Raw genomic sequence first — 13,168 nt, forward strand, 5'->3', positions numbered from 1 at the left:
AAAGCCCATTAGCTTTTCACTCCCCTTCCAAGGCCCAGCCCCTTCCCGGAACAGGAACCACCCCCTTTGTGAGCTGGGCCTAAGACCCAGGCAAAGGCCTCAAGGAAAGGGGGCTCCAGCTGCCCGGCAGTGAGATGCTCATTCGCACCCCCACCCCCCCCCCCCTCAGCATTGAGAAGCTTTTCTTTCTGAGCAGCATTGAAACTCCAGGACAATGGAGGCCAAATCCTTGGGCAAGGGTTGGGGCCGGGGCTGGGGAGCTATCCTTTGTTATTTCCTTTCTTTCCAATCCATTACCTTAAAAAAAAAAATGAAAGCGCGAAAGGACCCGTGAACTTTTAAAGAATCATGACATCACTTCCGCAAGACCTGAAATCTAGACTATTTACAGTTTCATTTGAAATTATTTTAAACTCTCCCAAAGGAGTGCTTTGATATGCAAACATTTCCCCCAGTGGGAGACAGTTACTTCTGGAGATGTGGCCCTTTGAAGGGGCTCAGCTGTGGTGGGCTGCAGACCTCAGCGGAAGTGAGAGGGCCCAGATGAAGGTCCCCACTGACAACTGATAGCCTGGTCCTCCTCCACCAAATGGAGCCCCCTGGGAAGAAAGAGGAGTGTGCCCTAAAGAAAGGACCCCCCCTTCAGCTTCTACTTCTCATTGGCTGTCTGTCCGGGCACTGCCAGACTCACTTTGCTAGAAGAGTTCCTCCTCCAGCCCTGACTGGGACTGTCTTCCTGTAGAACAAGGGAGGGAGACAAGGGAGGAAGGACAGACTTCTCCTGAGTGTGACTTCTCACACCACCAGGTCCAAACACAGCAGAGAATCTGGGGCAGCCTTCTTCAGGTGGGGGACAGGCGTTCAGAAAGGAGTGTTTTCTCACAGGCCTGCCGCTGTGGCTGATCTTGTGACGGGACAGATGACCGTGGTGCGGTCTGCCTGCCTTAGAATTTCTTTTGGAAAGCGCTGGAGCATGCCTGCCTGGAGCAGCCGGTGCCCTCTGTGCAAACCCTTCTGTTCCGTTGGGAGTTGCTGGAGCTTTTAGGAGGTTACCCTTGTAGACAGCAGTTGAGTTACAGGGGGTGTGCCCCTGAGCAGGATATTGACCTTCCCCCACCCTCTCCTCACTCTGAACCTGGAGTGCAATCCTCCACAGCCCTGAAGTTCTGCCTTGCTATAGGCCTAAAGGCAACAGGGCCCATGAGATGAAATCTCCGAAACAATGAACCAAGTCTTTCTCCCTGTTAATGGTTGCTCTCTGGTAATTCATTGCAGCTATGGAAAGCTGGCTAAGACTTCCTGTCCCCGCTGCTTTAGTGTCCTAGCAGGTTTTCCTGCCCTGAAACACCTCCCACCTAGTCAGCCCTCCGTCCCTAGACCCCTAGGACTGCTAAACCAGTGTTCACGATTTGCCAAATACTCAAAAAAAAGGACTCTTGGTTTCCTTACCCACATTTAAAGGCAGCTTCCTCATTGCTGGGATCTCCCGGGGAACTGGTTTTTTTCTTTGGAAAGGGGTGTGGGACACAGTCTTCCTAGAAACTTTGGTTCTTCTGTTCCGCGTCTATGAACTGTCACAGGCCTAGACATGGTCTTCTTGGAAATGCTAAACAGGCTGGTCATCAGTTTCCTGGCATGGGCCTTGAGTGTTTGGTCAGAACTGTGGAACTGAATGGGCAGAGCCCATTGGCATCTTCTGCTGGCTGATTGATAAGTGCGGAGCCCGAGGCCTGTGGATTTGGGGATAGAGCACCAAGAGGCCGTACTGAGGAGAGGCAGAGAGCCCCACAGAATAACCTTACTTCAATACTTCAGAAACTATACCTATTTTATGAAAATCTGCATGTTTTTAGTGACCATTTTCTCATTTCACTTGTATTTACCGGTATCAGGGACTTGGTAGTCTTTGGTCCTGTATTGGGGGACATGCCAAGCCATGGTGGGTAAGTGCTATCAACACAGGCTTCAGGATGGTGGGTCTGTCAACATTCTTAGTACTGGACATGAATGGAATTTTTTTTCTATAATTTTAAAAAGTAAAACTTGTAAAAGAAGAAAAAAGTCTTCATGGGCATTCATAAAACATGGAGTATTCCCGTAACTGAGCAAGGATGTGATTGCATAGCCCCTGCCTGCTCAGCTCTCCTCAGTTGACTGAAGACCAGACCTGACCCACACCAGCGTTGTCTCTGAAGGCCATTAACTCACATCAACTGTTTTGTGTGACTGTCCAGCATCTGTCAGGCTACAGCAAAGGCGTTACGCCCATTTTAATAATCTTCCTTTTTGCCGTGTCATTTCCCCATTCAAGCAGGAAATTCCACTGCTGGATGGTCAGACCGGGGTGGGGGGTGGGGGTGGGGGGTATTGCTAGAGGAAAGAAAAAAAAGGACAAAGGAAGAAAATTGGGGCAGCATTTGAAGCTCAGAAACATCAAAATCGGTGCTTTGTAGAACTTCTCTGATCCTTTCTCATTTCTTACTCCCTCGGGCTTTGTTTTTAACAACTTGCTTCCAGCTAGTCCTACTAGAGCCTAGTCTGGTGCTCATGTACCCTGAATCTCTTCTGGGGAAACCAACCAGCATTCACGGATTCCTCTTCTGCGCCGAGTTCTCCAGTCTGCAGATAATAGCATGATGCAGTTGATACCTCACCCTAGACTGGGACTCTAGTTGTCCACTTCATCCTCCCTGTGTGAATATTAGAATGGATGACCAAGCCCGTCCATGCAGGCCTGTAGGTCCAGTAGCTTCAGAAGCTGAGGAAGGAGAATCACAAGTTCAAGACCAGTCCAGGTACCTTAATGACACCCTGCATCAAAATAAATAGAGGGTTTAGATGACAGTTCAGTGATGGAGCATTTTCTTAGCACTGGCCTGACCCTGGGTTCACTGTCTAGCATCACCACCAAAAGGGGCAGTGAAGATGGCTCAATACCCTTTCCTTCCTTCCTTCTTTCCTTCCTTCTTTCCTTCCTTTTTTCCTTCCTTCCTTCCTTCCTTCCTTCCTTCCTTCCTTCCTTCCTTCCTTCCTTCCCACTCTTTCCTTTTTTGCTCGGCAGCTATAACTGGCCTCTCACTGGAAGCAGTCCTCCTGCCTCATCGTCCCAAGCTCAGGGATTCCAGGCATGCGCTACCATGCCCATGCCCAGCTCTAGTGGCCAATTTTTACATTCATTTGAATTCTATGGGACTTGAAGAAATAGGAGTTTGCACTACCGTGCTTTGAGAAAAAAGCACGGACGGGGTGAGGGAGAGTTGATTCTTTTGTCGGTTTGTCACCATGGGCTCTGACTTCTGGCGAGGAAAACAGATGCCCTCTTGGATTTTCTTTCTGTGTCCTGTGAGTTAAGGGTACTGCTTCCCTGGCTGCAGTTTCGGTGTGCCCCACTGTGGATTTTTGCTCATGATCAGATCTGTGTGTGGAGAGAGAAAGAACAATCCATGACAGAAACAGAACCTTTGCTTCCGTTTGCAGGAAGCCTGCCCACATTTGTATGTTCTTGTCTGCAATTTGGAGCCCACCAGGACACACAGCCTTACTCCTATGAAGTATAATGACAGCTGAGAGAATGAGACCCTCTTCCCACCCGACCTCTGGGACTTTGACCCAAATAATCTTAGATTCACCAAACAACTTGTATTTCTGCTCACAGTATTGTACCTGATGCACACTTTTAAAAAGATACATTTCACTTTGTATATGTGTGCATAAATATGCATGCGTATGTGTGTACATGCTCTGTGTGTGTGTGTGTGTGTGTGTGTGTGTGTGTGTACTAGTGTCCTCAGGGACCAGAAGAATGAATTGGAATTGGATCCCCTAGAGCTGGAGTTACAGGCAGTTGTGGGCTGTCTCCTGATGTGGGTGCTGGGACTCGAACTCAGACCCTTCCCAAGGCATCACACACTCTTGACTACAGAGCTATCTCTCCAGCCCCCTCTTCCCACTTTTTTGTTTGTTTGTTGAGACAGATTCAGATGACACAAACCCAGACTGGCCTGGGATTCACTATGTAGCCAAAGCTGCCAGCTGTCAGTTCAGAGTACCGGGATTTTCAGTGTGTACCACTGTCTTTTCTTGACAGTAGCCAATGGTGCGGGGGTGGGGGGAACAAAGTACACGAGAGTCCAAGGTCACAGATGCGGCATCCTGTCTGCACGCACGAATCGCTGGAGAGAGTCTTGTGCTGGAGCGCTGCTCAGCCAGGGCCTGGTTCATGCAGTCTGTGTGGGTGGAGCACAGGCATTTAGTCTTGTTAAACCACCCTCAGGGGTTCTGATGTGCACCTAGAGGAGAACCTGGCCAACAATGAGACACACATGACTTCCTTGTAGATATTCCCACACGGTGTCAGCCCACGCCCCTCTAAGCCCGCCTAGCCTGCAGTGTACGGCTCTCAGATCCAGCTCTTAGGCTCTGGGCTTCCCCAGAAGTTCCTGAGCATCTATCTCTAGGCTTTAAGATAGGGTGACAAGCTTGCCTCGCTCTGCAGGTTTCACTGGAGGAGTGGATCCTTTCTGCAATGTCACTCTGTTTTCGCGTTAGGCACACAAGCCAAGGCAGTGTCTCCCAGGCCGTCCTAAGGGGCTTTTGTACATAATCGCTATGGGTAGTGTCTCTCTCTTAGCCTTGGGCTGAGAGATCTGCACTTTCAGCTTCACCAGCCTGGATTCCTGACGTGGACCAGGTTTTTGTGCTTTCAGAAAGGTGCATTTTCCCACCCAGGTGGCAAAGAGGAGAGGAGGGGCTGAGCCAGGGGTGCTGGAGGGCAGGGGCTGTTTGGAACTATGGGTGATTTTCCAGGCACCATAAAATGCAGGTAACAATGGGGATTTGTGAGCCAAAGAGGCTTATTGTTTCGAAATCTAACTCCTATTCGGACAATTATGATCAGCAGTGGGTCTGATTGGGACTTAAGTATCTGCCATTAAGATTCTAATCTGTGAACCAGAGGTATTGAGTCTGTGAACACAGAGGTATCTAAAGAGAGACATGCCCAGCTCCGTGCACTCTTAGTTTTGTTCAGATACAAGGACGTCTGAAAGGGAGACATGGGGATGGGTGGGATGGGGTGCACCAGCAGTCCTGGCTCTGTGACCCACACATCAACCCCCCTGCTTTAGACTCAGCTTCTTCATAAGTAAATTGGGGATTACAATACCTACCTCAAAGGCCTGTGGTGAGGGATTAAATCAGATAATGCCTGTGAAAGTTCCTTTGTGAGCCTCCAAAGCACGGTGTAATCATCAGCTGGGACTCTCCATTTGAGAAACTGGCTTTCGTAATGAGCTGCTCAATTACCCCATGGGATGCGCTTCTGTGGGGGCCAGCCTGGGGCTGCAGTGACCTCTGTGATGCCTGGGGTGGGCAGGCGCCCACTCGGGAGCGCAAGTCTTGCCTTTGGCTGCCAGTTTATCTTTTCCCCTCTGACTCACTGTTGAGCTCAGGAAAGTTGTGGAAGGTGTGTGTGTGTGTGTGTGTGTGTGTGTGTGTGTGTGTGTGTGTGCGCGCGCGCGCGCACGCATGCATGTGTGTAGTGCATGGGCACAACTTGGCTGCAGAACCTGCTGGTGGAGTTGGGGTGTAGGGAAAAGGACAGATCCAAGTAGAAGGAAAGGGCTTCCCTGTAAGCACCTGGAAAGTTCCATGGAAGGGGTTCTTCGTATTCTTGGGTGGTGCTCTGTTCCCTGCGTAGTGTAACAAGGGTTCAGTGCTTGACTGAATTTGAGTCAGGCCTCTGAGTCTTCCCTTAGGCCTACCTGTAGCTGTGTGTGTGTGTAGGAGATCGATGCCAGGTCTGTCAGAACCCCAGAGTTTGATCTAAATGGGCCTGAAGTCTGCAAAGGGGGCCCTGGGAGCATTCGGTGGAGCAAAACCCAGACACACACACACTTCTGACTACCTGCTGTCTGCTTCAAACTCACTGGGGAGGACAGCCTCAGATTCCACCACACCAGGGACTGAGTGTCACAGTCACAGAAGTAGGTGCCCTGGCTTTGTTGTTTTAACAACTCTCAAAGTCCTGTAGCTTGAGGAGTGTCCTATGGGGCATGCCTGGAGGCAGGGGTTTCCCTAGTCAACGTCCCCGACTCAGTCTAGCAGGCTAGCTGGCGTTCAGGCACAGCAAGTGTCCATAACTCGGGGACCTTGTCAAGTAGCCACCGTTCCCTTCTACTGCTCCTACTATATGGCTTCCTACTTGCAAATGGCGATTGGAACATTACCACCAGGCCCTCCTTAGGGGTGCTGTGGGACCAGGCAGACTGAGAGCAGGTCCTTGTATCCATTGCTGTCTGTGGGCAGAGCTGGCTGAGTGGCCAGTGCTCTGTGTGCAGTATATTCTGCTCCAGCTTGCCAAGCCCCTGGCAGAAGGTGATGGGTAGCATTTTCCTAGTGCCAATGAGCTCCTATTAGTCTGGGTACCAAGGTCAGCTTCCCAGTTTTCTAAACACCTCTAAGAGCAGGACACCCATCCTGGCTGTCAGCGTTCCTCTGAGGAAGATGGCACATGGACAGGCAGGTCACCCATCCAGACGACACTCTTTAATACATTGTGGTCTTGAAAACTACACCAGGCAGCCAGACTTCAAAGTCTATGTCAGGTCAGACTGACTCTCTGAAGGCAGGCAGACGTCACCCTGTGATGGGACAGGGGCTGGGGGCCGGGGACAACGATGAGGGTACCCGATTGCCTCTCAACATGGCCATCTTGCTTTTATTTTGAGTCTGGATTTCTTATAAGCCACCCAGTCACCGACAGCTCAGCACAGAGAAGAAACCTGGCCCGTGTCTGAGCTGACCTGCTTTTTAGAGACTTGCTAAGTAAGTTGAGAGCTGGGACTCTTTAATCCTTGATTACCTTAGCCTGATGGCACCGCTACCCTACACTAAGTGGGCAAAGTGGGTTAATCTGGCTTTAGCACCCAGCGGGGCTGTGCGGAGCTTCCTCTGGGCTGGGCAAAGTGTGCTGGTGTGGCATTCCCAGTGGGCTTGTCCTGGAAGGAGCCATGCTCTCCAGCAAACCAAACTTTCCGTCTTATGTAATAAAGTTTATGCTGTCATTTCTAAAAATGCGCTGGGATTACTGCCGTGGACAGTATGCTGCCCTGAAATTAGACATTTAGAATGTTCTGTCTGGTGAAAAGGGCGTATTTATCCCCTCCCCCCCTCAAAGATGCAAAAATTGTCTTTTTTTTCCTCCCATTTGTGCCCAGGTGAAAATCAGTCAGACCTCTACCCCACAGCAAATAGGTGGCTTAGATCTGTGACCAAATCTAGTACCTGGGTCTTTCCTGTACCTCCTTTGATCCAGCTACACTGGCAGGACTCGTGTGCACAGAAATATAAATAGTGGAGCTACAGTGGTATTATCAGGCACGCACCAGACATGGTGAGCATGTCATGTATGCTCTAAGCATATTGATTAGTGACTATTTTTATCTTTATTGAACCCCCAGAAGGTAGCTACTGCTATTTCCATTTTTACAGATGAAGAGCTCCCCCCATAAGACAAACACACAGCCAAGCCAGGAGCTGAAACCTAGGCCTGACCTCCAGACTCACAGCCTTCAAGCCTTAAGCTAAACCCTCGTGGCTCTGAACCCCTCCTTTAATTCTCTCAGACAACTCAGCAGGTAGATGAAATTACTCCTGTTTTGCACATTAGGGTCCTGAGGCTCAGAGACGTTAAATAACTCATCTTCTGGCCACAGAACTGTGAAGCAGTAGAGAAGGGGTTCCAAGTCCAGCTCATTCACACTGGGAAACAAAGCTCAGACGTTTGCCTTTGATATTTCCAGTTGGGCCTTACCTGTCAGCAAGAACACTTACCCGTCACTGTTTATATTTGTTTGGCGGATACCTGCTGTGATTCTGTGCACCATGTTAAGTGTTAAAAATCGAACAGTGTGTGTGTGTGTGTGTGTGTGTGTGTGTGTGTGTGTGTGTGTGTGTGTAGCCTTTTTAGAATTGCCCCTACATCTGGACATCTCATCATAGGAGGATGTATCTATCACTCAGCTCCTGTCTCTCTGTCCTTCGGTTTGCCACCGCAGAGATAGGCGTGCCTGAATGCCATAGTCTCGTTCACCTCTGCCACCCTCCCTACCCAGAGTTTCCTGAGTCTTTTTCTCCCATGTTTCCCTTTGCTTGTCTTTGATGGGTGCGGTTTTACTCCCTAGAGCTTCTTCATTGAAGTTACTGAGAATGTCCTCAAGTAGACAGGATCCAGACTCCTCAGTCCTAGGTTCAGGGCTTGGCCCCCACCCACCCGGCTTCACAACAGTCTCTGCAGGGTCACAATAATAATCTATGGAACAACCCAAACTACTCCAAATGGCTGCTAGTTCACCTGCCTTCTGTTTCACGTCTTGTATCCAAGGTGCCACATCACTAATTTATGTAGTTAAAATGATAATCATTTACTGATGCAAAAACCCAGCCCAGATACCATAACTGGTGTTGACTGTGCCAACAGTGTTATCTAGTACTTTTCGGTGAAATTGATCCTCTGGTAGATATCTTGTAATTATTTGCCCTAATGGAATCTAAGATTTTTTTTTTTTTTTTGGAAGCTTCCCGAATTGTGTCTTGAGATTTTTCACGTGGTACGTTTCTGTCCATTTGTACCGACTTCATTGAGTTTTTGGATGAGTTTTTAGATAATGCCTGTGTGGTTGCTTTTTGACCGTTTTGTCAAGTCGGGTTTCTGGTGCCCAAGACTGTCTGGGCTTAGTGGGCATGCGAAGGGCTATGGACAGGGCCACTTCCGAGGGAAGATCTATCAAGTGTGGGAGGAGGCAGGGTATCGTGAAAACATGATACTTTGAGTTAACTTAAGAGGCAACACCCACACCAGCACATCAGAGAACTTGGCCTTATCTAGAGAAAAATCATTCAGCTTCAACTGGGAGCTATTCGGCCTCCAAGTTTGGGGTTAGGGTCGCATTAATGCACCCTACCTCTAAAATCCTGTTTCATTTTTGTTTTGAAAAACAGCTTCAATTTAAGAGGGAGCCAGGGTTAGGTGTGATATTGAGCCCGGAGGCTGAGCAAGCTTCATTTTTGACCTCAGATTGTTTCTTTGCCTCCCACAGGGACCTGATGCCCAGAACCCTGGAGGGACAGATCACCATGGAGAAGACGCCCAGCTACTTCGTGACCCGGGAGGCACCAGCGCGCATCTCTGCCATGTCCAAGGACACCAAGCTCATCGTGGTGGTGCGCGACCCCGTGACTAGGGCCATCTCGGACTACACGCAGACGCTGTCCAAGCGGCCGGACATCCCCAGCTTCGAGAGCCTGACGTTCCGCAACCGCAGCGCGGGCCTCATCGACACGTCCTGGAGCGCCATCCAGATCGGCCTGTATGCCAAGCACCTGGAGCCCTGGCTGCGCCACTTCCCGCTGGGCCAGATGCTTTTCGTGAGCGGGGAGCGGCTGGTCAGCGACCCGGCCGGGGAGCTGCGCCGCGTGCAGGATTTCCTGGGCCTCAAGCGCATCATCACCGACAAGCACTTCTACTTCAACCAGACCAAGGGCTTCCCATGCCTCAAGAAGGCGGAGGGCAGCGGCAAGCCGCACTGCCTGGGCAAGACTAAGGGTCGCGCGCACCCCGCCATTGCGCGCGAGGTGCTGAGGCAGCTGCGTGACTTTTACAGGCCCTTCAACCGCAAGTTCTACCAGATGACCGGCCGCGACTTCGGCTGGGACTAAGTCTCCCCTCGGGGCTTATCTATTGAGAGAGATTATATGTATGTAAAATGTACAGAAATCTATTTTATAATAATTTATTTTTAATTCACAAGCAATTAATTCACTAAGCTGCCTAGCCACACTCTGCAGAGTTCGAGTCACGGTCTGTTAACATTCCAAAGTGTTTATCTCCGACGTTTTGTTCTGTCCCTCACAATCGATGGTGCTTCCTCCCCTCCCCATTGTATTTAAGAAGAAGAAAAGCACAACTTGAGATTTTGTTCGGTACGGGTATTCAGCCGTTAATCACCTTGGGTCCTCCAGGGGCTCTCTCCCTGGGTCTTGGCTGCTTCAGCCGGTTGTAATGTTTTCTTACCTGGGTACCTCCTGGAAGTACCGAGCTGTCTCAGCGTGCTGTAGTCTGAAGGTGGGACTCACACAAGCGGTTCATCACCCTCGCTGATAAGAGCACCAACGTGAGTTTCCTTCACCTCCCTTACAGGGGCCCATGTCCTTATGCCCCCCCCCACCCCCAGTCCCCTTCTGCACTATCCCTCTGTCCCTTTTAGCCAGCTGGAAGTGTATGCAAACAATTGACCCCTTTCCCAGATCCCAGGAGTGAGACACTCAGAGCGCTGCTCTCCATAAGAGATGGCATCTCATTTGCAGAAGCGTGCATGCATCACACCGTGATGCTTTCCTCAGTCATGCAGCTCTGCTGTGACACCAAAGAGTCCCCCAGGCTTCCATACAGATCCATTGGCACAAACCCAGGCTGCTGGATGCCGAGACCCACAGGGCTCAGATGTATCCTTTGCCGCCAGCGTTTAGAGAGGTTTTGCTACATGTAGGCCCAGCTGGCTCTGGATAGTAGGCTCATAGCCTCAGCGGAGAGAAAAAGACAAAACCCTCAGATATGATAAGCAGCCTGGCAGAAGAGGGGGACACACAGCCAAATGCGTAGGCCATCCTAGAGGCGCTCTGTCGGCAATGACCACAGCAGGCTTTGAAGGCTGTCCTAGAGGGCCCAGGCTGGGAAAGCCGGCTTCAGGTGGCTTGTAGGCACTCAAGTCTAACATTTATACAGCCTCCTCCGAAGCAGTGGGGTCTTAGCAGAACAGTTGCCAGCTCTGTTACTAATATGCAGATGATTCTCCCTGTACCTCTGTGTTAGGAGGACACTTGGGGAGGTCCTCTGGCTAGTTAGTGGCATTTGTATAACTGTGTGGTGACATTACATCATGATATACTTAACTTCCTAAACCAGAATGCTTCTACCCCCAAAGGGTTGTTATCTGAGTTAGACTTCCATCGAAAATGCATGGGTGTTTGGAATGCCTGCACTGTGGTATTTGCAAAGGATTATTTTGGATATTTTATGGGCTAACTTGACTGGATGAGCAAAGTTAACGTGGACAGAGAAGACATCCTGTCTTTAGACACTAGTGAGAGGTGTCCATGGTCTATAGGGATATTTTGGTAACCAAATTTGTGATTTTTCTGTAAATTATAGCCCAGCTTGAATTAGCTTATTCTGAGCAACAGAATGGTCCCTGGACAAGCTCAGAGTGGGAAGAAGGCGGTTATTGGCTGTTTGTTCCTTAGATGTTACATCCATTTCTTTCCTCTTTTCTGCAGAGCTGAGGGTAGAATCCTGGGCCTATGCACACTGGGCAAATACTGAGCCACATCTCCAGCCCATTTCACGGTCATTTGTTCAATTTCTTCAGTCTATGCATAGTGGTGTTTTGCCTGCATTGAGGCTGACACCACAACCGTAGCATCTCCTGGCAGGCTGCTGGTGTGTGGAAACACCTGTGTGGAAAAAAAGTGCTTGCCACGCTTTTCTGTGAGAAAGGCTGATTGAAATCAGAACGAGAACGCCTTCCCTCACACACAGCAGAATCTTGTTCACAGGCAGAGGCCTTGTCAGAGGCCTTCACCAAGGTTTTCTGGCTGCTTACAGAGTCTGTTGTGAAGTACGGAGAGTTTGGAGAACGGTCCCCAGCCAAGTGGGAAGAAAGCAAGTGAGCTTTCCTGACCTCTTTCCAAGCTGAACACTTTTTTATTTTTGTTGAAGGTGTTTACACCTTGCTTTAGATTATAACAAAAACAAGCCGTGCTGAGCTAGAAGGAGGTCATTTAGTCATGAACACTGAAATGAGTGGAGATTCTGTTCCCGGTCACAGTCCTTGAATCTAAGCAGATGTCAATAATTAGCACTGAGGGAGTAGGGTGAGGTTTTCAGTGTTAGTCAGATAAATCAAACAGCATGTGTGCCTCTTCATCAGGCCCCGATTGCTTACAGTTCCTGACTGATCCGGATGCTGCCTCTGCCCAGGAGGCTGCTCCATCCTGTGATGGTGATTACTGACCCACATGGCCTCTTCTCAGAGGAGTTAGGCAACTTGGAACATTAAGCCTTAGGTCTCTTCCTGTTCTGGCCATTGGCAGAGCTGCTGAATTTTGCTTCTGAGCTGCTAGGAGGCAGGCACCAGCCCACGGCTTGGCAGTTTGTCCCACCACGTGTTTGAGGTTTCTTCCAGTTTATAGGAAAGCTCTGACACATTTTTTTGGTGTACTTTCTTTTTCAAAAGTTTCATTTCTTTCCTTGTTTAAAAATGAACAAACAAAAAGTCCACAAAAACTTGGAGATTTTTAAAAATTTTTTTTTTAAAAAAATTATTATTATTCCTTTCCATGGAAAGCCTTTTTTGGGGATGTTTGCATACAGGTGCGTTCATTTACTCTGTAGTACCCACCATGGTATTTCAGGCAGAATGACTAGGGAATAAACTCTTCATTGGATGGTAGAGAAGAGATGTTGAGGGGGGCATAGGACTTTTGGGGAGTCATTTTGAGTGACAGATGCACTTCAGCTCTTGGGGGAAAACCCAGTTTCAGGTCCTGCCTGGCTGTTTTCCTAAGGAAGGGGAATGAAAGGCTCCCTCCTATCTTCAGTTTTCCAGAAAGAATGGTTAATGAATTTTGAAGGTGTGGTTAGTTTTTTTTTTATTTTTATAACATTAATTTATGACTGAGTTTCATTCAGCCCAGTAATCAAAAGTGCGGTGCAACTTCTAGCAGTCTGTCTCCTATGGCGTGGGTGGTAGAGTAGCCAATATGTACAAAGAAATTAAACCAAGTATTTTGTCCTATGTATAACACAAATTAATTTTACACAGAGAAAGATGTTTCTAGGCAAATGAAATTCTGGTAATTCATACCTTTTCTTTGTATGAACAAATAAAATATATTTTGCCAACATGTGAGTTTGTTCCTGTTTTGCTGTGTGTGGCAGTTGGGAGAAGAGAGTGATATTTCTCTCTCTGTTTCTCTTCGGTTTTTTGAGACAGGATTTTTCTGTGTAGCTCTAGCTGTCCTGGAACTTGCCTTGTAGACCAGAGCAGCTTCAAACTCACAGAGATCCGCCTGCTTCTACCTCCTGAGTGCTGGGATTAAAGGCGTGCGC

The 13,168-nt window shown here is 48.9% G+C and overlaps 1 protein-coding gene across 1 annotated transcript in view; it reads left to right on the top strand.

Annotated features, from left to right (window-relative positions):
- Hs3st3b1 (heparan sulfate-glucosamine 3-sulfotransferase 3B1) overlaps positions 1 to 12,885 on the top strand; it is a 37,091-nt gene extending 24,206 nt beyond the window's left edge. The window contains exon 2 of the mRNA XM_005349870.2: positions 9,099 to 12,885. Coding sequence (XP_005349927.1) covers positions 9,099 to 9,717 — 619 coding nt within the window. The 3' untranslated portion in view covers positions 9,718 to 12,885. The remainder of the gene's footprint in view (positions 1 to 9,098) is intronic.
- Positions 12,886 to 13,168: the final 283 nt, after the last annotated feature.

Source organism: Microtus ochrogaster, chromosome 7, assembly GCF_000317375.1.
Source record: "Microtus ochrogaster isolate Prairie Vole_2 chromosome 7, MicOch1.0, whole genome shotgun sequence".
Taxonomy (NCBI): Eukaryota; Metazoa; Chordata; class Mammalia; order Rodentia; family Cricetidae; genus Microtus; species Microtus ochrogaster.